The sequence below is a fragment of the Anguilla anguilla genome, chromosome 13 (assembly GCF_013347855.1).
Source record: "Anguilla anguilla isolate fAngAng1 chromosome 13, fAngAng1.pri, whole genome shotgun sequence".
NCBI lineage: Eukaryota > Metazoa > Chordata > Actinopteri > Anguilliformes > Anguillidae > Anguilla > Anguilla anguilla.
The window spans coordinates 33,994,222-34,018,812 of NC_049213.1; the positions used below are offsets into that span (position 1 = coordinate 33,994,222).

Consider the following 24,591-nt stretch of genomic DNA (forward strand, 5'->3'; position numbering starts at 1 on the left):
ACGCACAAAAAAACTGCACACAAATGCAACCCCATACAAACACACACACACAAGCACACAAGCTCCCACACACACAAGTGCCCCCCCCCCCCCACACACACACACAAGCCTCCCCCACACACGCTCCAACATACACACGCGCACACACAAACACACGCTCCCACACACATACACAAACACACACACATGCTCCCACACACATACACAAACACACACACACACAAGTTCCCCCCCCACACACACACACTCTCCCACACACACAAGCGCACGCACACGCACGCACACACTACAGCAGGGCTGGACAGCACTGTAGGTGGAGGGTGGAACATCTGTCTTTCTGCCCGACCCATCTGCCTGCAGGAGGAAGCAGCAGGAGAGCCGAACTACAGAGACACAGAGAGAGGGGGAGGGGGATGAGTGAAAAGAGGGGGGAGACACAGAGAACGAGAGAGAGAGAGAGGGAGAGAGCAAGAGAGGAGAAGGAGAGGTAGAGAGAGAGAGAAGAGGGAGAGAGGGAGAGAGAAAGGGCAGGAGAAAGGGGGAAGAGAGAGCAATAGAGAGAGGGACAGAGGGAGAGTGAGAGAGAGAAAAGGGGGAGAGGGAGAGAGAAGAAGAGAGAGAGAGACAGAAGGAGTGCAAGAGCAAGACAGAGCAATGGAGAGAAAAGGAGAGAGAGTTGGAGAGAAGCAGTGCAGTGACAGCTCTTGGCAAACGGCCGCATCAGATGACAATCGTGCCATTTAATTAGGATCAGAATCGAAACGCGCTTCCCACAAGTCAGAGCTAGAGCACTCACTCCGCAATGACATAATGAGCACGAGGAAAACTGTTTCTCTATTAATCTCTCGCTCACTTCCTCCCACTTTCTCTCTCTCTCTCCCGCACACACACACACACATACACACACACACACTTCTAAATACTTGCCACATTCCATCATGTGACACACAATCCTCAACCTCAAAGTTTTCAGTCCAACCTTGTCTGTGGCATTTTAACATGAAACCTAAGAATGCACGATTTCAGTGCCGAAGAGACCCACAACCTCCATAAAACTGCATGCTGTGTATTTCACAAATCTTTTATACTCCTTTTGACACCATAAAAGTGTATAAACAACATTAATAATACATGTGTTTGGGTTTTATTTTAATCTTTACCACATGAACAGCAGGGCTTCCCACAATTTCTCTATGGTACCTGAAGAGGACCAATGTCCAAATTTCTAGCGCACACCTGACTGCAGCCAAGAGCACACAAGATTATCTCACCAGTGTCCCTCCGTATTGAATCTTTAAAAAAAAATTTAAAAAACTGTTTTTAAAGGCCACTCTTCTTTTAAACCATATGCATATGAAAAGGGCTGTTGTGTTCTAGTGTTTTTAAAGCACAGCGCAGTTTCAACCACAGGGCACCACAGGGCCTGGGCACAGCTGCCTGCGTTCAGTTGCCCAGCCCGGATGCAGCCGGTTACAGTGATACCATGTTGCCCAGGGTTGCAAGTCATTGTGTGCTACTTCTGTTTCCAAAGTGAAGTCATCACACACACACACACACACACACACACACAAACACACACACCCCCACCTCCCCACCCCCCCAACTGCGACTCCTAGCAACAGAGCAGTGCAGCGACGCACCTCTGAGACATTCCACTCTTATTCTGAATTCAGGGGTTTAGGGGAGGGAGGTGGGGTGGGGTGGGGTGTCATCACAAACCCCAAAACAAGGGGTTTTTAAAGGCACAGGCAGGCAGGAGCTGGTGCACAGCAGAGGGGGAGGAGTTTGTGTTCCGGGGGAGTTTTTTCCCCCCTCGTGGGGGAGAGGAGACCCCAGCGCATGAAAGGCGCTCCTGCCAGGACCGGAGGCCCCAGAGCTGCACTGTCTGTGGGCTGCTGGAGGTGAGGGGGCCGCAGCGCCCAGGAGGGGAACGTGCATTTTTAAACAGGAGAAGCAGCTCTCCGTCTCCAGCCTTGAGGGTCCGAGCCCTTAACGAACAACGTAAAGCGCAGCCCAGGCCGTTCTCTCAAAGCCGACGAGCAGTTCATAGAACAACTGCGATTTAAAACATTTTTTCCCCATTTTCGTACTTCGACTTAGCCGAAGTCGGCGGCGTGTGAAGAGGCAAGCTGGCGACTCCGCGTGTTCTCGGGAGGAGAACCGTGGACGAGCACGCTCCCCCGAATTGGCAGCGGGGTTCGCCGTTCCAAACTGGGGCGGGAATTGGCACGTAGCGGCAACGTTACAACGGTGACAAAAAAACTCCAAGAACATTGTGAGAAACATTTTGCGTTGGAGCTGGAATTTACCATGTCTAAACATGGAATCACCAACCGCGCCACTAAAACCTACTGTTGCCGCTAGCGACCACATCCAGGAAGGTTACTGGCTGTTTGACATCCTGCCGGTCGGCTAGCGCTGGCAGGAGCGGAGAAGAGCGTTTCGCACGGCGGAACCCCCGGGCACACAGCCGGGGATCCCAGGTCAGTGGAAACCCAAGGGAAGTCCGGCCAAGCTGAACCCAGCCTATCCCAGTGTGCAATGAGGCAAATGCGAGCGCGGTAAATGGGTGGTTTTAAACCGGCACAGGCAGTTCCACAGACTGGCTGCTTGTGGTCGACTGTGTTCTACAAGCTGGCGGCTGACTTTTTGTCACAGTTTGAGCTCTTTGGTCAGCCCGGGACATGCCTACAGTTGTCCTCACTTTCTGGGGCACTGGGAGACAAGCACAGGAGACCAAATGGATACGTGCTGAGGCATTTCAAATCGAAGACAGGAAATGCATATATGTACGCACAACCTGCTATTTTGTTTTTGTGGTGAAAATTACACTATATCTGCAAGACTTCTGAGAAAATTAGATAATAGAAAAGGGCCAGTCTACAACCATGTCTTTTAGGCTGCACAGCTAGTTTTTTTTTTGTAGATTTGAGCAGGGCAATTAGCCATTACTCAATTTAACTTCTACTCTTTTGTCCCTGATAAAATAGAATCTGATGCAAGCCAGGAGGATTACAAATTTACTAATTTGTAGCTTTAACACCATCTGGCCTTACATACATAGTTTTTACATTCCCTAGGATATACAAGAGAGGATTTGCAATGCCAGAATGACTATTAAAATTTAAAAATTTTAATAGTTTTTCCTGAGATGGATGAGTTAGACCCTTAAACCTCTTATTCATGTCAGAGAGAAGAAACCATTAAACCCAATAAACACAGAGAGGCTCAGACAAAGAAATCATACAAGGACATGGTGCAGAACAGGTCAGAATCTGACAGCTCGACATCATCAAGTCCTCTTTTTTAAATTCTTACGCCTGAGTAGCATTGCTCAAGGATTCCAATGATGCTGCAGTAACAAGGTAAGATTTATGTTATGTTGAAACATAAAGCGTTTATCTACAACATTACTCAGCACAAGGAAAGTCAGGGGAAATTAAATTGTTTCTGTACAGAGGGGTACAATCACTCTGATAAATCTACTTGTTCCCATACTGAGGGCACTCTTATTCAGACAAATGCTAGGCTATATACAGAGTTTTTATTAGTTTTTTTTTTGTTTTTTGGTATTGATTGCTCCAGATTTCGTAGCTCACACTGACAAGAATCCTATTTCATCAAAGAAGAGTTACTGAACTTGCTCCACGGTCTCTGCTTTTTCACATGGTTTCACAGATTAGACCTCTTTTATCGCACAGTTCACATAATGACACAAAATCACCCATCCTTGCAAGGGCAATCAATTTTGAACTTTTCAAAATGTGTCAACCCAACACAGACCACATTCAGACTTGTGGTTCACGGGCTGATTGATAATATTTCTAATGTCATTATTAAAACGTGATGAAAAAGATGCAATAATGATGTCATTTTCCTCTCCCTTCTGGCTTCCTTCCAAATTTCAAACACCACCCAGTGTCACAGGAAGCAGTATGTCACACCCAATTAAAAAAACCAAAGAAGAAAAAGAAATACTCACCCCTGTGCCGTCCCCCACCCAAGCCAGTGATACTGAGCCACTCAGGTCATTGAAGACGTACTGGAAAAAAACAGGAGAGCAAGTACAGGGTTAATTATTCATACCGCTGATACAGCATGAACACTCAAATCTGGCCCTCAAATACAAATCCAGCCCTGGTTTTATTTCCTCCCGGGTAATTAACTGAACAATTAGCACTGCTGATTGGCCAGACTGCCTTCACACCTGATTCCCACACAGCTGATTGGCCAGACTGCCTTCACACCTGATTCCCACATAGCTGATTGGCCAGACTGCCTTCACACCTGATTCCCACACAGCTGATTGGCCAGACTGCCTTCACACCTGATTCCCACACAGCTGATTGGCCAGACTGCCTTCACACCTGATTAGCGCACAGATGGAAAGGTGGCGGTTTTCGGCCCTGGAGCACCGTGATTTGACTAACGGACATAAACTCCCATTGGATCCAAACTGCCGCACATTTTAAACAGGAATACTAGCGCGCTGAATCCAGAGCCTTCCCTTGCCCAATCCCTGGTTGCAGCAATATAAACTTCTACTTATGCATCTGATTGTGGAAACAGTGCCAAACGTCTCCAGGGAAGTCCAATTGCCCGCTAAATCTTGTTTTACTCCTCTTAGAACAGCAAGGAATCAATAAGGCCAAAGCTTTAAAGGATGTGGGGGTGGATGTGGGGGTGGGGGTGGGGGTGAGGGATAAGGATGCTGTGACAGGCTGTGCTAGGGATAGAAACAGTTGGCACAGATGAATTTGTGTCTACAATTCACTTTATTTAATAACGCCTTACATGCTACATATTGTAATATAGGCCTATTTCAAACTGAATAACTGATTGTGAATAAAACAAAACTGAAAATACTTAATTGTATAATAATAATAATAATAATAATAGTAATAATAATAATAATAATAATAATAATAAGACTAATAGCAATATAATAAAGTCCTATAATATTATAATTAACCAAATATTCATGAACTATATTAATAATGTAGTTCATAAAGTGGTGACTATATACAATCATATACAGAAAATTATTATTAAAATCCCATCATAAAACTTCAATTTGCCAATTTATTTATTGTGCAGATCCTCTTATCCAGAACAACCAGCAAGGTCGTTCTGGCGAGAGGAATGAATAATGGCAGTAGGCACAAGGACACTCATCCAGAACAGCCAGCAGCACAGTGAATGAGCACTTAACTGAGCAGCAGCATAGCGTGCATCAATAACAAGCTCAGCCTGCTCAGAGAGTACTGCCTACAAACAAGGCTACCCATAAAACTCACATTCTGTTCAATTAAGATCTATTTTATTTATATAGCACTCCATTCCATTAACACACCTATCCATTAATTTGCCTACTGAAGACAAATAATTACCTGTAAAAGCAACGTTACCTGTGTAATGTACTCGGTGCTTAATAATGATTTGAGAGGGCTTAATTGCGCATGGTCAGGCACTGGGTACTAGGTTAGCGTGCCATGCGCAGAACAGCACGCAGACGAACCCCCGCTAACAGCAAGCGCAGAACCGCGCGCTAATAGCATGCGCAGAACCATGCGCTAACTGCATGCGCAGAACCGTGCGCTAACTGCATGCGCAGAACCGCGCGCTAACAGCATGCGCAGAACCGCGCGCTAAGAGCATGCGCAGAACCGCGCGCTAACAGAATGCGCAGAACCGTGCGCTAACAGCACGCACACAAACGCAGCCCTCGGCGTCCGCGCTGCCGAACGGAGACGGAGGCAGAAACGCTGACTCACTCCGCCGCACGTTCTGCAACCCCGCGAACCTCAGACAGCGTCTGTGGGAAGCCGAGCCAGCGACGGGATCTATTATTAAAACCCCGGAGAGATTCGGTTGCGAAAGAGAGCTGCGCCTTTGCGGGACGGCAGTTACTGCACCCCCCCCCCCAGATCACCGACACCCGAGGCGGCAGCCCCGGTCAAACCAAAGTTAAACATTTTACACTCCCGGGAGGGGAAGGGTGAGCAGCCGTGGAACACAGGCCTTGTGGAAAAGGACAGGCAACAGCCAAAGCTTTAGCTACGCTTACAAGAGATTACCTTTACCTTTACTGACATTATTAGACGTTTTTATCCAAAAGACTTGCACACAACTTTTTTGTTGTTGTATTTTTTAGCACCCATTTATACAGCTGGATATTCACCAAAGCAATTCAGGTTCAAGTACCTTGCTCTAGGATACAATGGCAGTGTCCTACCTGGGAATCGAACCTGCAACCTTGGTAGGTTACAAGCACAGTTCCTTACCCATTATATTACACTGCATTCCAGGTTGCACATGTATTTAACAGATACAATGTGATTTATTTAAAACTTATTCTTTTACCTATTTGAACACATTTGCATACTTTATGGTGTGAAATGATGTCCGCCCCTCAAAACGATGACATTCTCACAGACAGACGTGGGAAATGATGAAAGAGACATCTGCATTCACATCAGAAAAAGTTTTGAGACGTTAAACGCCTGAAGGTGTAAAGAACAGCAGAAAAGTAGCTGTTGCATGAACTAAAGACAATGGGAGCTTCTTCAGGGAGCAGACAAATTGCACAGAGAGTATAATTCAAACAAGTGACTCAATCACAGCCATAATGATGGCTCCGACTGATTGATGTCTTCTTTGCCTGAAACGTATATCTTCAGCGGTTTCGGAGATGCAAACAGTAGGCTATACCCGATTGCCTGATTCCTCTTCATAACTCTTACATCATCAAGCACAAAATCCTTTTTAATGAGTGCTTTTAGCCTGTCTAGAATGCCGTTCGCGGTACTTCAAACGTGAAACGAAAATAACCCTGTGCTGGAAAAATGATCCCTTCATGTGAGTGTTCTGGGCCAGACATTCATCAGAGCCCCTCTTCCACAGCACTGAGGCGGCGACTGCTTGCATGGCAGCTTTCAACCCTCACAGTACCCTGCCTAAGGAAGTAAAGTAAGTACAGTGAGTGGAGTCAGTAAACAAACGTCTGTCTTTCTGTCCATCTTCCTCTCCTTTACCTGTTGACATCAGCCCAAGTACAAACACAATCACGCAGACACAGTTCCCCCAGTTCCCACTTCCTTCAAGCAACGCCAGTATACTGAGGCTTTTCTTTAGCATATTCAGCCATTTGTCCTTCCTTGCCAGTCACCAGGTGTTTTTGGTAGAGTGGAACGCTACCAAAACAATTTTTTTTTTCTTTTGGTTAAACTTTTATGACCTTGACCACCTTTCAATACCATAGGTTCAGGGAACCCATTTCCTCAGGCCTAGTTCACAGACAGACAGCTTGTGTTACATGGTAACACCGGGACCCCCCAGCTCAGAAACAGTCCCGTTTGTACCCACTCACCTTAATTCCAGTGCCCTCCAAAAATATCAGCCCCCTTAAATAAATAAATAATACAGGAAAGCAGCTATGCTATATTCCTAAAATGGGAAAATATGCTGTAATTCAATCCACAATGTTTTTTTTCACATTTCAGCGAATGGGAGTCTCGTCTACTTCAGAAGTGCTGCTGACCAAACACCCTCTAAAATTGTAATTTCATGGGGCCACCTGATTAATGAATCACTGTTGAGTAGCTGGCCAAAGTAGTACACTGTTGCTATCTCCTGGTGAACCACTGTACTTGACAGCTGTTGGTCTCCAGTCATTGCCATAGAAGAAAGAGTCAAGACCTGCTTAAAAGAATTGTGTTTAAATTCATAAGGTCAGATGCAGCAAATACAGCCAGCAGTGTTATTGAACCATCATTCGAACCATGTTTTTAAAATCAATATATTGCACAGTCAGCAAAAAAGAAAAAGGAAAAACAACCTGGCCTCGAGGAGATATAGGCTACACCTTGCCATTTTACAATTTCACAAGATGTAGCCTAAATCTAGAGTTCGTAAATTACATTGTAACGTGATGTCAAAAACATCAAATACCCAAGATAACAAAACGAAAATAATCAAAGGTTATTTATAGAGCCCTAGGGCTTTTCCTTAAGTCCTATTCTGGCATGATTTCACGTGACATGCTCCAGTTATGAGGGTTCGCTCACAAACGGGTGTGGCTCCTCACCTGTCTGGGATTGAAGCGCATTCAGACTTGTCCTTGAGCTATTTTTCTAAGGCCTGCTTAGTCTGCACATAGTGAAACCGTGGCATAAGGGGTGATTAAGTGTTACTGTGATGGCAAGAGGGTTAAAAAAAAACTCCGCAAATCTCTGTACTTGAACAAGTGAAAATGGATTTGCATAGCCAAAGTCTCATAACCCCTCTTTAGCTTTGACTTAATTTACCTCTGGATCATTTCAACAGGGATTCAGCAGTGCTATATTTCTTTTAATTGCACACTACCGTGTAATCAAGCACTCGTTCGGATGTCAGGGTAATAATATATAGAGGGCTGGCGTATGCTAGCCGATACGATGCCCAAGATCATTTTACACAATGCATTTAAAAATAAATGCCGCAGAGTCCACGTCAAACATGAGTCGGCCCAGCACATCAGTTTAACTCTATATTAGCCACAACACTGTATATGAATACAAATAAGGATTTTTTTCCCCACCAGTAAACATCAGAGAAAGTCGGTGCTCTGAAACTCAGAAAACACGAAAAGGTTCAGCAGGCGCTCAGACTCTTAGGACGGTCGCCCCGCAGATAAAACGGGATTAGGACGGGCGGCGGACGCTGATGAGAAGAAACGAAAATCGAGGGCAGCGGGATTAAACGGAGGAGTAAACGGAAGAGGAGGTGGCAGGGGGAGGACGAGGACGAGAGGGCAGCCTCGGGTGCCAGGAACCAGGAGCGCTCGAGTCTTAGCGGCTAGCTCTGCACAGGACAGCGACTTACGTCAGGACACAGTAAACAACACACCACCGAGACAGGCTGACCTGTAGCGAGTTAGAGTGAGATTAATCAGTGCCCCTAAACGCTTCCTCTGCCCTCTCCACTGCAACGAACGAGTCTAAAAACATGTAAAAGGACACATGTTGTTTGTTTTTAATACACGGGGAAACTGTGATATTTTGGAAAAGAGCTGTTTGACAGGTTCTTTTTTCCTCTCCTCCTCTCCTCCCCCCCCCCCCACTTCAGTACTGAGGCAACACATCACATGCCTCCCCAGCCCCTACGCCTCCACAGTGTTTGCCCAGTTCAGGTTACAGTGGATCTACTTCAGCCTGACCTTAGGCATCTGACCCACAGCTATGGGGAGCCAGCAATGGGAGTGTTGGCAAGGATACTGTCCAGCAGCTGGGATGGGGGGGATGGGGGGATGGGGAGGAGGAATAACCTCACCATGAAAAGAGGCGCTCCCTCCCTGTGGGGCCCGGAGCCCCCCCAGCTTCCCCTCCGTGGCCCAGAATGCAGAGGGAATGCGGTGTTGCTCTGGGGGGGGTGCGGAGCGTGACCCACATTTTCGGCCCCGGCTGACAGCTCTGCCAGAGCAGGAAGCCGGCGAGAGGGATTCTGTGTCCTGGGAACAGATGAAAAGGCCCCCCCCCCCCACCTCGTGCCTTACCCTCCTTTCACATACTGCCCTACTCCACCCCCCAATACCCACCCCCACCCCCCGAGGCCCGCCCGCTGCGAGGCCCCCCTATCACAAGTGCAGCAGACAGTGCGGGCATGGGGAGGCTCGGACTGTAACCTGCGTTTCTCCACACGGCTCCATCGGCACCATCGGCGCTCGGCGGTGCCGAGAGCGACAGAGAGGGAGGAGGGACAGAGGAAGTGCACAGAAACATGCACACAACGCCCCAGCGCAGAGAGAGAGCGTGCGCTGATGGTCACTCTTCATGGGGGGGTGGGGGGGAGGGGGTGGGAAAGAGCAACAGATGAACCCTGTGTCAACAGAAGCAGTGGGAGACAGCGCTGCCACTCACACGTTATTCGCTTCTTCACAGGAAAAACAAGCCAATAAACTCTGGCAAGCGAGGCCGGTTTGGCCCAAGATACCAGAGCAGAGAAAGCCCATTCTGTTATAACGCAACAGAAGCTACTCGAGTCTGACACAATATTGGCAATCCAATCCAATGGATACCTATCAATTGCACTTTCAAAGTGAGTATATGCTTTCAGCTGTCCAAATGTTATGATGTCACGTGATCAACCGCATCCCAGAGGGCAAACCTCCACTTGGACCCGGGCCTGCAGTTCTGGGCTTTAACAGTTCTAAAGGCCTGTGTCAAATTATAGTAAATGTTTCTTTCCAAAATCCTCCAGTTCTACATACTGAACGGATGGAGTACAAACTTCACGGCTCTTCAAAAGAAGGCACAGCCAAGAAGAGCTGGCTGTCCACTCCCTTTCATGCAAGGCAGGCGGTGTGGTCACATGACCAACCCCACTCCTCCACCAGCCCAGCTCTGGCAGCCCGACGCCAAAGCTGTGGGCGGAGTCAAACAAAGCGAGGGATGGAGACCGTGTCCGTGCCAATCGACCACATGGCTTCCACCTGCTCGTCGTAACCCCCGCCTCCCGCCACCACCCACCCCCCACCCCCATCCTCCTGCTACTGAAGTTCTGCAGAGAGAAGCCTAAATCCCCATAATTTAATCCACACCGACGCCCACTTGGGTACTTTACAGAGCCCAGCTGAATCACTGCTGCAGCCCCGGCACTGCAGGCCCAGAGAAAACACGCAGGTTTTTTATCTTGGCTGAAGATTAAAAAGAAAAAAAAAACAAAAACAATAAAGCGAGAAAGAAATGGGGGGGGGGGGGTGTTCAGCTCTGGCGGCTGGGCCCATTCTGACATACAATCACACAGCTAAGCCTCTGTAGGTTTTTCCCTCTTACAGACTTTTTTTTCTTTTTGTCTCACTCGGTGACTCAGCCTTCATCGTCCTGGGCTTCTGCTTTCCGCACGGTAACGCCGGTAAGGCCGGTAACGCCGTGGAAACCGCGGACAACCGGCAAACGCGGCTCCCGCGAGGACAGGAGCGAATCCCTGCGCCTGGTCTACCAGCATCGCAGCGGCAGAACAGTGCGTGCCGTCAAAGCAACTTCCTCCCCCACCCAAAGTCCCATGCAGTAGCCATTCCACGGCTCCCAATGTTATGTCTGGCAGCCCAAACACGTTAGATACACAATACTGAATAGACATGAAATCACACACAGGATATGACCTCAGAGCCTGACGACAAGCACTTTGAGAGTCATGAAACGTAACCCCCCCCCCCCACCCCCCTTTTCACAACATGGCACCCTTTAAAAACACAGAGGAGAGAACATACACACAGTCATGCCCAATTCCACCCCTTTCCCAAGGCCGAGGTAAATATGGAGGACGTATTGGTAAATTCTGCCACTCAAAACCCTAGTCTTTGTACGCAATGTGCAGATAAGGTCTGAATCATAACCTTCTGATGCCTCTTCCCTGCTTGTCCATCTCCACTAGGATGGGGGGGGGGGGGGGGGGGGGGGGGGGGTCACATTACCTCCAGAGAGTTTTAAATATTCATGGGGAGCACCTATCAGATGACAGTTTTTAATTCTACCAATGCTGCCTTTCAGAATGGCTGAGTATTCTGTAAGAAAGGTGCCTTATATTGCTCATTCACTACTCATTAATCATCAAACCCCCACATAATGACTGAGCCGCACTGAATTTTCATCTGTAAAAACATTCAAATTGGACTGAGCACTTCACTGGAAAGTGTAAACTTATCCTCCATATGGTTCAAACAGCAAGAAGCAGCCAGAGATGAGTCCGTGTCAAAGTAAATATCTCCAGCTCTCCTGGTGTTTGCTTACAGAGTGATAAACGCACCTTTTGTGAGTGGCTTTGGCTAAAAGCGTCTGCGAAAGTGTCTCCGAGTGCCCGAACTGTAAATTTTTAAATAACGCTGTCACGTCAACCTTCCCACCCCTGTCCTGTGAAACGGGATCAGTGGCATGTCCCCTGAGACCGAGGTTTGGGCCGGGGCGTTCGGTGGAACGATATCTGAGAACGCGCTAAAATCAGAGTGCCGACATGCCTGTGGAAAACAGCTGTGACCACCCAGAGACTCACGCATTTTAGGTGAGACACAGCATCATGGCATGCCGTATCAAATAATAATAATAATAATGCATTTTAAAAGACAAATTGTTGTCATTTCTTCTGCCCTCAGAGCAGAACCGCCATTTCAAATTTAGCAATTTAGGGGACACTTAGCCAAAGTGGTTTACAGAAGCCCACTTCACATGGTAAACGTAGAATGTGTGTCTGTTACGTCAGGTCTCCTTGCAAAAGAGATTTTGATCTCAGTGCGGGCTTCCTGGTTAAGTAAAGGTTAAATAGGCCCACATCGCAATGCGACAAACACCAAAACAGAGTCCGATAAACAGAAATGTAAACCATTCCTGAACTCTCAGCTGAATGCAAAACCAGCACAGAAAGTGTCAGGAGAGAGCTTTTCTTGGTTATGCATTCCCGGCATGCTTTCAGAGCTGGCCCAAGTGCAGAGAACAGAAAACGCACTGTAAATTTCAGCCGGGCAGAAAAATGAGAGAACAAACCTGAGAGGTTTTTTTTCCATATATATTGGACAGAGAAAAAAAGGAAGCCACCTTCACAAATAAAAAACACAATCAATACTCCACAAACTTATTTTGTTAACCCAATTTATGTATTGAAGATGCAGTTAGACTGACATTAAACACCGGAATCTCTCAAACACTAATAAAACATGCAATTCTCCCAAAAATATTGTGATTTTCTTGTTTCCAGAACACTCCCAATTTAGTTCATTTGAATTCAACAATTTTTTAATTATTTTTTTTATTATCAAATTTTTACTAATCATTGAAACGTTCACCCTAACCATCATTGAATCAATACTGCTAAAAATTTCAAGGACAAGGAGATATTATTTATGTTGGAGACTGGTGAACTCTCAGCTCCTTCGGCCCTCTAGGTTTGAACTTTAAACAAAGATTCAGGACAACCAGACTGCAAAGCGACAAAAGGTGACCTGAACAGACTATTCCCATAATGCAAGAACTGAGGTCAATAAATGAATTCATGCTTTCCTTCCATTTAACTGACGTTTTAAAAAAAGCTGTAAAAAAATGGTGTTAAAGAAAGCCAGTAAAAAAGGCGGACCCAGTATGAATTGAGTATTTAACAGGATAAAACATGAGGGATGATGGGGACATTCCAGCTGGCTATAAATATTTCAATTCCCTGGAAAGTCAACACAAACCACTTTCAGCTTCAGCCGAAAAACAAAGTCAGCCTCTCCACAAGTGCAAACTTCACTCTACTCAATAAAACACCACTACAAAGCATAAACCAGCAAGAACAAGCAGAGGAGGACATAATCTTAAGTAAAGATAAGGGGGGGGGGGGAAGCCACACAGAACGCCTAACACTAACACACATTACAAACAGTAACTAAATTACAAACATGCAGACATTCCCAACCACTGCTGATGAGAAGGTAACTCTGTTTCTCGAAGGCCACTTTACTCCTACAGTGACAGTTCCCACAGATAACAGGAAGTATCCAGGAACGGAATTCAGGGATTCCATTTCCCAGCTGCATTTCACAGGAACTTTCTTCAGGCACAAAATAAATTTAAAATAAATTTTTTTTTAAAACAGCTCAAACATACAACCTAAAGCAGTGGTGACCAGCCCTGTTCCTGGAGATCTACCATCCTGTAGGTTTTCATTCCAACCCTAACAAAGCACACCTTATTCAACAGCTAGATATCTTGTTGAGCTGCTAATTAGTAGAGTCAGGTGTGCCAAACTAGGGCTGAAATGAAAACCTACAGGATGGTAGATCTCCAGGAACAGGGTTGGTTACCACTGACCTAAAGCCTGAGAGCTCGGTTCAGCTTTGTACCCGTATCGTATTAAACAATGGCAATGAACTGCCGCACACTTTCAGAAGTAAATTCACAAAGCCTACACAGCGCTATCCTTCTTCATGGTGACAAGGCTGACACAGTTATGAAGGGAAAGCCAGCTTCCCGTTGAGTCCTTCACTGCTTGAAGAGGTTTATTTGCAGAGCTGGGCAGTGGGTACAGCAGTTCCTCTGGGAGTCTGCACCAGTGACCGGCGGACGGCTGGGTGGGAAGGCGCACCTGGGGTGGTGAGACATTAGGAAAACACGCAAAGGGCCTGTACTCAGACAGAAGGCTCCCTTGGCCAACAGAAACCAAAACGCAGCTTACCCCAAAAATAACTACGAGTATGAAGCGCAAATGACAGCAGTGTAAGATTTGTACTAGCACAAGGTACTGGACGACATGTTCCCGCTGGGTCACATGTCTGAGGGCCGAGAAAGAAGCCATGCCAAAGGCTTCTTCCCAGCTGAACAATAATCAGGTTGTTCTCTCCCCTGGCATGACACACTGGCACGGTTCCGCCTCGACCCGCAACACGCACACACACAGCCTGCACGAGGAGGCTGTGCTTTCTATTAATGGCTGCCGAATCCTAGCTTGTTTGTTTGGTAGCACAAGATTCAAACCTTTAACCCTTTGAAGAGAAGGTTTTTTTGGAATGCCCCCCCCCCCCCCCCAAATTCCAAGTCAGTGTTCCAGAACTCCACTACTTTCAATTACCAGTAGTGATTGTTACATTGGCATTAGAATGTTCAGTAAAGGACCTTCCAATAGTATATTTGTGAAACTCACTCCTTAAAGGGTTAATGGACAGTTTAGTAAGCAGTCTTGGACACTTGGACTGAGATATGAAGTTTAAGGAAAAAACAAAACATTGTGAAGCTTAGTACTATCACATGGTGGACTATTATGGCAAATTGAACATTCCACTGACCCAAATGAAAAGTCGTGAAAAAGTAAAGTATGGGAAAAGACTTCTTGAGCCAAATTCTGGAGTTTGTCTCAGCTGGTTGACCACAAAAACATTTATTCCCTGTCCAGATCTACTCTCTTAGTGGTTGACAGAGAAAGGCGGTTTTGTCTTTTGCTTTCTTCCCATAACCTAAATCAATTGTGGCTTTCTTTGCTAAACTAATTAGCCCACAAAACTTCCAAAAACTATTATAAAACAGAGAGAAGTGGGTGATCAGCCTGCAAGAGTCTGGTTCAGAGTCACCTTGACAAAATGGGCCAGTCAGGTTCTGCACTCAGACACTATTGTAGTACCCATAATCCTTCCAGTACACCGCCAGCAAACATGCAATGCAATTCCTTCATCTGCATTTCATAAAGTTATGTCCAGTCATTAAAAAAAAGCACAATTCACAAGAGAGCTTTGTATCGCAGCTTCACATTGCATAACACTTATATTTGCAGACAAAAGTACTGACTGCTGGTACAAAACTTCCTTAATAGCCTAAATCTAAATACTGTTGCCCCACGAGCCTGGCCAGTGTGTGGGAGTGCAAAACAACTCTTCTCAGTCCCAGTTATCATTCATACCCCCACTGGGCTCAATTTGAACAGGCGGCCCAGCCCCCAAAAGGCCGATCTTCCCGGAGTTACTCTGACAAATCTGCCTTTCAAATGAACCGAGCTCGGCAGGCGGTGCGGAGAGCCGCACAGCCAGGGCAGCGCAGCGCCCCTCGAGGAGCCCAGAGATGTTCCTCAGCAGACGCATTACGTCATTCCAGTAACACTTCGTAATTTAGACCCACATTCCCGATGCGTGTGACGCTTTTCTGTGCAATAAGGTGGTGTGGGTGGGGTGGGAAAGGGGGGGGGGGGGGGGGGGGGGGTTCAGTGGTGTGGGCACATTCATAACCACTAAGCTGCCAGTAGACAATGGTAGAGCACTTCTAATAAAATGACTCCCTGCACTCAAAGTGCTATTTTGCATTTAAGGAACCAGAAGTTCGACTAATGAGAGCAATTTAAAAATAAACAGCCAGTTAAATCTGGCCCAACTGCTTCTCCCGACTCTTTGCAATCTCACTTTTCCATTAAATGTGCATAAACATCAGTTTCTGGGAGGCACCAGGGAGCACAAGGTGAAGCTGCGTTTTCCTCTGTGCATATTCTACATGAGGGGAGTGAACTACAGTATATTTATGTGCAGTAAGCAGATCAAAAGCTGCTGTGTTGGAATATTCCCAGTTTCTAAATCTCCAAAACTCGGCTACAGGGATTTAAAAAACGCCAAGCCCTCACCACTGCACCTCAATTCCTGGAAGAGTTTTCTCCAATTTCTTTTCCTTTCATCTTCATTGGAAAATGAACACATCTTGGCATATTTCAATGGAAAATAAATTATGTCTAACATGCTTTCCCAAACTGCAGATTTCGTTTACAGACGTTCCATGTACACAACACAGTATAACATAGATACCGATATTTTTTTATTTTTAAAAAGGACTTTCAAGAGTGAAACTTGAAATCTATGGTGTCCATTTTTGAGTCCTTGTGACTTCCACACCAAGTTCACAAATCAGATTTTTTTTTTCACATTTGGTTTGATTGTCTATGTCACAATCATTTGGGTTCCCTACACAATACATTTGATCATTCCATAGTTGAAATAGAAACCAAAAACCTGTCTTCCTCTTGTGAAAATCACAGATTCAACCGCTTACCTTGTTGGGTTGCAGCATGAATAATGATCTCGCTGTAGCTGGGTTTGTAAAAGAACATGAAATTAAAGCAAGCTACTACATTAACCAACAAGCAGTCAAACCTTCAGGCCGTCTACAACAGACAGAGATTTGAGGCAAGGAGTCAGCTATCACAGAACTGGAATAAATGGTGGCTGTACTGAAAGCTTTGCAGTGTAGCCTCTGTAGGAAAGGCAAGTGACTTCTTTGTATTCAATATATAGACACACAAGAGTTCAGAGTGGTGGATCTGATAATAAAGTATCAGAACACGTACGTTTCGATGTCCTTATTTGTCCTGATATTTTGACCCTTACCTACGTAAGGTCTGTATTACGCAATTTAAATCAATTGTATGAATAACACTGGGATATATCAACAGTGAATGCCATGGCAATCAATCTACTTTTGATTCAACTGGGCGTAACCGAGATGCGGATGAACTCATTCTGAATTCTGTTCTCCCTCTCTCTTCTCTGTGTCTCAAAGATTCCAGAACTCTACCAGCAGCCACACGGAGCCCAGGGCAGTGTTATTCCACATACCACTATGACAGAGCTGCAAGACAGAGCAAAGATGCAATGTATAGCCTACTAAATACCAGGGGCTGTCAAGTCACCTATTTCATACACCCTGTTCCTGATTCCATACCTGAAAAACCAACTGGTATATTTCATTTCCTTGTAGTCTTCTTGTAGTCTTAGTATCACGGGCCAGGACAGTGCTAACAGCTGTCTCTCGTCTGCATCACAGTGGTCCAGAGCAGTGGCTGTGGTGGGACAGCAGGTAGAGTACAGAGAGGAACAGAAACTGTCTTCTGGCTGCCAGTGTATCTGAGGAAGCGCATGCTTGTAAGCTTTCCCTCTCTCAGTGGTCCTCATTCACAAAACTTTTCTTAAATTATTCTTGCTTTTGTTCTCACAAATGTGCCTACAAAAAGGATATTCATGAGAATCATGACACACGCGCAGAACCTTTGTGTTTGTGCACACGCCAGGCGCATGAGATGATGAATGCTTGCCGTTTGTAAATTTTACATGCAATCCTGATCATGTGACCTGCATAAGGAAATAGCCATGAAGAAATACATGAGAAGATAAGAAGAAAATGACAAATGCCAAAATCTTCTTGGAAACATTCTTACTCGCAGTTCACAATTAAATGTGAATGAGGCCCAATTTCCCTTAAAGAAAGATGCTGCATTGATGGAACAGGCCAGCAATTCTATTGCACGTGCCTAGAAGCCAACGGTAAGAAAACCAAAGATGCACCACAGGTATTACAGGTGAACAATGAGACGCAGTCATCCTGGCACAGCCCTGATTCGATACCAGACAACGGGGCATTACCACACACTTAAAAATGTAATATTTGATATCATTGTTACTGTATCCCTAAAATAAATCTTTGCAAGCTATTAAGCTCTCAGCAAGTAACAACTAATCTATGTCAACAGTATTATGAAGCAGCTGCCCTACATTTCTGGAGTAATCATTACTGAATTAGAAAGAAATTGACAGTAACTTTTCTTGGAATGGTGGCTTCAATGTCATGCCAACCTTTCGGTAATCATAAAAAGACTGACCATCGGAGCAGAAAACCAATATTCTTGGCAAGAATGAACCAACAGCGCAAGCATAAGAAGTAGGCTATCTTCACTATTCGCTCGACTAGTTAGTTAATCCTCATTCCAGCAATGCACAAATAGTAGCTTCCATGTTGAAATTTAAGGGACTAGATTATTTTTATCATTCCAAAGTGAGAAACGAAGAGCAGAGGCAACAGATTTCTTCTTCAAAACAAAAACAACATTATATATCTTAAAATATGAATGAAGATTAATTACGATTACAAAGATTTATTTCTTCTATACTTCTTAGAAGTATAAGAAATAAATCTTACACTTGAGAAACATGGGATGCCAGCAAAAGTTGTTCTTATTCTGGAAAATGGCAAGAAAATATACCCTCTCTGCTGCATTCCTCCACTAAGATAAATAACTGTAGCAGGAAAACATTTTTTCCCAGAGTGCTGGTGGATTCCATACTGGTTATAACTGCTGCTGAACGGAGGAACATTCCAGCAATCGTATGCACATTTAGAACAGACATTAACCACAGGCCCACCCCAAAAGACCCTGGCAACCCTCTGCGACACCCACATCTGAATCTGCCGCAATATCCACCCCCACAAGAGTGACAAAAACAAGGGGGGAAAAATGGATCTTGGAAACTGTACTTGGTCCACCACCAGAAAAGCACAGTTACTGTCATTAAGCTGGAACTGAACGTGTACATGGTACATTATTATCAGGATATATTTCACAGTGTATATTGGTACAAGAAAACAAAAATATACTATGATTTTACGTTCCCGGGAACATTTCCATCACGTCAGAAATGAAGAAGGCTTCAGTGCTGTTAACTGTGCTTCCCTCAGCTACTGAACGACGAGTTTGATGGCGAAAAACAGGTCAGCGATTAGCTCTGTTGTTTTCCAGAATGTTCCCCTTTGTGATGAGAACAAGAACATGCAGGAATGGGCGGAGCCACAGCGACAGACGAGCTTGAAGATCAGAGCTGAAGGATTCAGACTGATGCCACAATTCACATGTTGCCTGGATGAGGGGCATCTCCCTCATCTCACACACACGCGCACACACGCGACTTTGTTTTTCTTTGAGCACAGCATTTCCAACCGACATGCTGGCATTCCCTAAAAGGCATTCATGCCAATGCCAATGGGTGCCAATACTATGCTTTAAATGAGATTTACATAACTCTTGCTCAATTTTTCTCCCTGGGTGCACAGTGGTTTGCAATAACACACTCATAAACATTGGAAAATTTAAATTTCAGTTTAACAAAATGGCTGCTGGTTTGTGTGACTAGCGAGCATATTTTCAGCCTTTCTCTAACACGTCTTCCACAGGGCTAAAATACTCAACAGCAGTGGCTTAAGGTTTATTATTATACTGTATTCAATTCAGAAATATAGGCTGGTTCATTACCTGTAACTGTTTGTCAATAATACAATAAAAATCAGAGCAACATGATGTAGCCTACACCTCACCGCTCCCAAACACAGCTTGGTGAATATCGACCATCAGTAAACACTAATATCCAAATACACATCCGCTTCTACGTTAAATAAGAGAATGAGTTCGGTGAGGAGCATCAGCAGATAAACCAAAGGTTATCGCAGTCGTAATAAATGAAAAATGATCTCCTGCAGGGTGCACAGTGAGTGGTTGTTAAATTCTTACGGATAATTGCCAGAGACAGTGAGTGCGTAAGCAGAAGACGTGTGTGCCCAGACATGTGGCCCCAGACATTCAATTTAGCCTAAAAATACATCAGAAACTTTGAACTCCTGCTAGGCATTTTGATTTCCGCTGTGGTCTGAAGACACGTCTCTTCAGACTACACCTGGACTAACTATCACCACTCTGCGGATCATTTCTATCACCATTCCCCTCTTTCATGCTACACCTACCTCCTGTGCCACTCATGTTACATGTACCTCCATCCAGCACTTACTGTGCCTTGTATCATTGTCTTGATATTGCAGGTTGTAATGCTTCCTACCTTGACTTAGAATAGGTTAGGTCAGAGTAAGGTTCACTGTGTGACCTGGACTTTAATGTGCTCATAGCTATGAATAACTGTACAAAATGAGTACTGTACCTTAGCGGACCTGTGTTTTGTAGTTGTTCCAATGACCTTTGGTATGCATTTATTGTACGTCGCTTTGTATAAAAGCGTCTGCCAAATAAATGTAATTTCTCTTTTTAAATTGTAGGCTAAATCCCTTAGAACCCAGTCAACAAACAATGTCTCTGCAATGCACAACCAGGGGATGTAGATACACGCCACAGAAATACAAAATAAAGGACCGATGAATGGAATGAACTTAAAGAACACGTAATGCAAGATCCACCATCCATACAGGGGTCAAAGCCCATTCTGGCGTTCAGCAGTAACTCGGTGGAGACCACAGTAGTTACACATGGTGCCAATCTAAAAAAAAAGAACCAGTGCACATCACGGGTTGCGGACTGGAGATGAGGTCAATTTCATCCTCATTTCTACCGACAATTATTCTAGTGAAATTAACACACAGGATTAAAAGGGTCAGAAAACATCAACGTGGCAGACTGAAAGCCTAAGCCAAAAGCCAAAATATTTCAAAGGAACTGAGACAGCGGTTGTACCCACTGACGGGGAAACTTTTGAGTTCATTTTAAAAAAATGGATCGCTACATTTCCTTTCAGACAGGAGTTGCTGAACATTAAAAAGATGAAAGCACGGGGCAACGATGTTACCGTCGCTTTCCTGAGATAAAAGCACGACGGAATTCAAAATCAGGCGGTGCTTTAACCTTGAGGGAGGTACGAGCAGATAAGGTTCGCAGCCTTATTTTAAGACTGTATAGATGTGGTTGCACTAACTAGGCTGCTTTTTCACTGTGGAAAATTGATGATGGTGCTGTAAAAGCATTCAGTCCAGCAAAATCAATGATGGCACAAAGAATGCATAATTTGGTGTTCCTTCTTTGTGTTGACCCTGGGGAGAGGAGGGTTGGGACAGACTTAGCAGGACTGAGAAACTGCATTTACTGTGTGGCAAACAGCCTCTAAAACAAAATGCCAATTGACAAGGGTCAAACACACTTCTCTCAAGGCACCTAGCCCATCTCTTCCATCTTTGGTAGGATGCGGAGATGCACACAGCATCCAGGGACATAGGGGCCATATTTTTACTATCATTTCAGCAAAACACTGTTTTTACAACAGCATCCATTTAGACTACACACACATAGTGGACATATACTGAAGCAATTCAGGTTAAGTACTTTGCTCAAAGGTACAACCTCCAACCTCTGGGTCATAAATCCAGTTCCCTTACCATTACACTACACTGCCATCCAAAAGGTTATCGCCTACGTTTTAGTACATACCACCTCAGAGACAATTGAACCCAAACCATTTAACCTGCCATAAATTAGGGAAGAGAGAAGGGATGAGCGTTTCCACATTCCTGTTCTTGGAGACTGGTCCGGGACAGACAGTCTTGTTCAAAACAAGATCCCTTCTCCAGGTGCTCCATGTTTTACGCTACTTGCACAACGCTGACCTACTGCCCACTGCGAGAGCACACAGACTCAAAACAGGAGCCCCCCCCCCCCCCCCCCCCCCCCCCAGCAGTCCAAGAATCAAACACTTGAGGGAGGATAGGCTCAACTACTGACACTGGAAGTGACCTTTCCCCCCCCCACCCCCCACCCCCCACCCACAAGATTTTACAGGCAAAATTGATCCAGCTGAACAGAAATGTGCCTTATCATCCTGCTTTGTCTAAATTTAAAACAGACAGCAGAGGACGTATAAGGAGAAGCAGATATTGGCACTGGCTCTCCGCTGCTGCTGCAGTACAGCTTACAGAGCGGCACTCTTGCATTCTCAAGACCTGTAAAAGACAGGCTGGTACAATGTGATCTGTTTGATCCATTACAAATCCATTAGGCTACATGAAATAACAGACCACTTTCTTGGGCTTCTACGGTCCCTGCAATTTAATTATAGAAGACAAGAGGACCAGATACTCGTTACTATGCTATTTGGATTAGTGCGAAAAAGGGCAACCTGAACAGTTTTAATGGAGACTTGCGTACTGCTTCGCGAACTCGAGGCACTTCTCTATAGCCTACTAAAAATGTACAACACTGCGGGACGATGAAAAAATGAAGCAGAGAGCAGTTGCGCATTCACTGCTTATTTTATATCCATAAGTACTGTGCCATTCACAACACTTATTGCCTATTTAAAACTTGACATCAATAAAGCTGTGCGATCTTGAATTCAGTTAAAGCACTGCCATCTCCGGAGATCGAACGCATGTTGATCCTTTTACTCAATTGATGGGAGTTTTTTGAGAGAATCGCCTAAATAAATGCGGAGGCTAACTGTAGCCAATGTTCCGAGTGAAGGGTTGAAACGCAGGAACGTACATCTGAGCGAGGTCTGAAATAAACACGTAACGAACTCACAGAGCAGTAACTTGAGAAAAAAACATCGCAAAATGATGAGCCTGCTATCAATAAAAACAAGAGTGGCTTCTTTAAACTAACGTCAACATATGCAGATGCGCCTGCACTTAGCCTAGATCCGTATATAAATAAAGATATAGCCTACACTTTCCAAAAGAGCTGGCACAACAACAAAAAATATTGTCGCACCGGATACCGTATCATAACTACTATGAAGAGTAAGAATTCTATATACTTTCCCAGAGGGGAAAAAAAACTATGTATGGAGTAAATTGTGCAGCATACTTACATCACGACATAATGTGACATTAGAACGAGCGTGCAACAAAGAACACCAGTGGTAATACTTACGGTGTGAGTGTTGTTGGCTAATCGTGAATCATAACCGTGAAGAGCTTTGCAAGCGTCCCCATCCACATCTGTGCTTCTCTCTTCAACTTTATGATGTCCTTCTAAAACAGGAAAGTCCACAGTTGATCTTTCTTTAATATTATGAACACTATCTAATTTTCGGTTCTTCACAAACCCGGGACGTGCATTACCCGTTAGACTATTTCGCTCTTGAAAATCAGAACCAAGCACTAAATTGAGCAATATAACTACAACGCAACAGTGCAAGAGACTCATGTTCTTGTGCGTTTTGGTTTCACTCAACCAGAAGTGCTAAATGTCCATAAATTAATTCCTTTTCGTTGTTCACTACAACACGTCCTCTGCTGAAACTACCATACATTCCACTTGTCTTGCACTGAGCGGTGTAATCATGATCACCAAACGCAGAGCAAAGCCGTTTGCGGGGGTGCGTCTCTTCAAACCGCCTTGACTAGAGAATTATTGGCTGCGTTCATCGCAAACGCTTTTTCCATTGGCTTTTTGAAACGTCTCTCAAATGCAAATCGCCTACAATAAGAGTACGAGCCGTGAGATTCAGTCTGTTATTTCATTTGTGGATGGCCGTTGTTGTTTCTAGAACAACCACGCCTTCTGGAAAACCGTCTCCGATGTAGTGATTGGGTGAGCCGCCACAGGGTTTTCTGATTGGTTGAAGTATCTTCGTTTAGGTCAGGTAAGGCTGCAAAATAGATGGTGTCCCAGAAGCGCAGATCTAGAACCAGATAACTTGACCGTAACCCTTACCTCAACCATTTTGAGTAAAGAGCTTAATCTTATTCCCTACCAGTGTTTACGGGTTAATGAAAATACCGATTCCTATCCGAAAGCTATTGCCCAGGTTTGTACATCAAGGTAAACCCCTCTACGAGCATGATATGACGTCACAGATGGTCGCGGTCTTCTTGCGCACTACAATGCCACCTTTTTTGCCTCCTCTGTCTGATTTGGTGACATTGTCCACACTATTGATTTCCATGAAATAATAATCCAAATATTATACAAAACTAAATCACTGATGTGCAAAAAAAAAAAAAACCCTGAATCATAAATGTCTTGGATTTCCTTTTATTTCACTTCAGGTGTTCTGTGCAGTCGTTTTAAGTAATTTTGCTAGCTGGTTAATATACAGCATACAGCATCATAATGCATCTGATATAACACCCTATTGTTACAAATAAGAATATGTTGAATATGAATTGCTATTTAGCAGCTTCTGTTCTGCGTTACATGGGGAGGCTAGCAGGCTGCCTTCTTGTTTTGGAGTAGAAAGCTTCTTGTCGCAGTTCTGTTCTTTACTGGACCTATGCTGCAGTCTGTTTTGTTTGCTTGCATGCATACTGCTTGTCTTTTATTTTGGACTTGTCAGAAGTCAACACGAGACTCCTAATCTACAAGACTGAAAGCCTCCTGAGGTTTCTTTGCCTTCCCAGCATGCCCCTACAGCAGCGCTGCCTGGGCCCCAGGCTCTGTGCTGTGGTCAAATGCTGTCCCAGGATTTCTGAACCCTGTGGCATGCATCCGCCTGGGTCTTCCATTCAGCATCGCCTTTACAGTGCCCATAGACAGATTGCAAACCGGGGTGGGGTAGGGGGCCAGATTTCCTAT

General features: G+C 44.9%; 1 protein-coding gene across 1 annotated transcript in view; it reads right to left on the minus strand.

Annotated features, from left to right (window-relative positions):
* The window catches only part of sort1a (sortilin 1a), a 42,504-nt gene extending 19,001 nt beyond the window's left edge, over positions 1-23,503 (minus strand). The window contains exons 1-2 of the mRNA XM_035387421.1: positions 22,945-23,503; positions 3,983-4,042 (exon numbers count right to left, since the gene is read on the minus strand). Of these exons, the coding sequence (XP_035243312.1) occupies positions 3,983-4,042; positions 22,945-23,220 (336 nt within the window). The 5' untranslated portion in view covers positions 23,221-23,503. The remainder of the gene's footprint in view (positions 1-3,982; positions 4,043-22,944) is intronic.
* Positions 23,504-24,591: the final 1,088 nt, after the last annotated feature.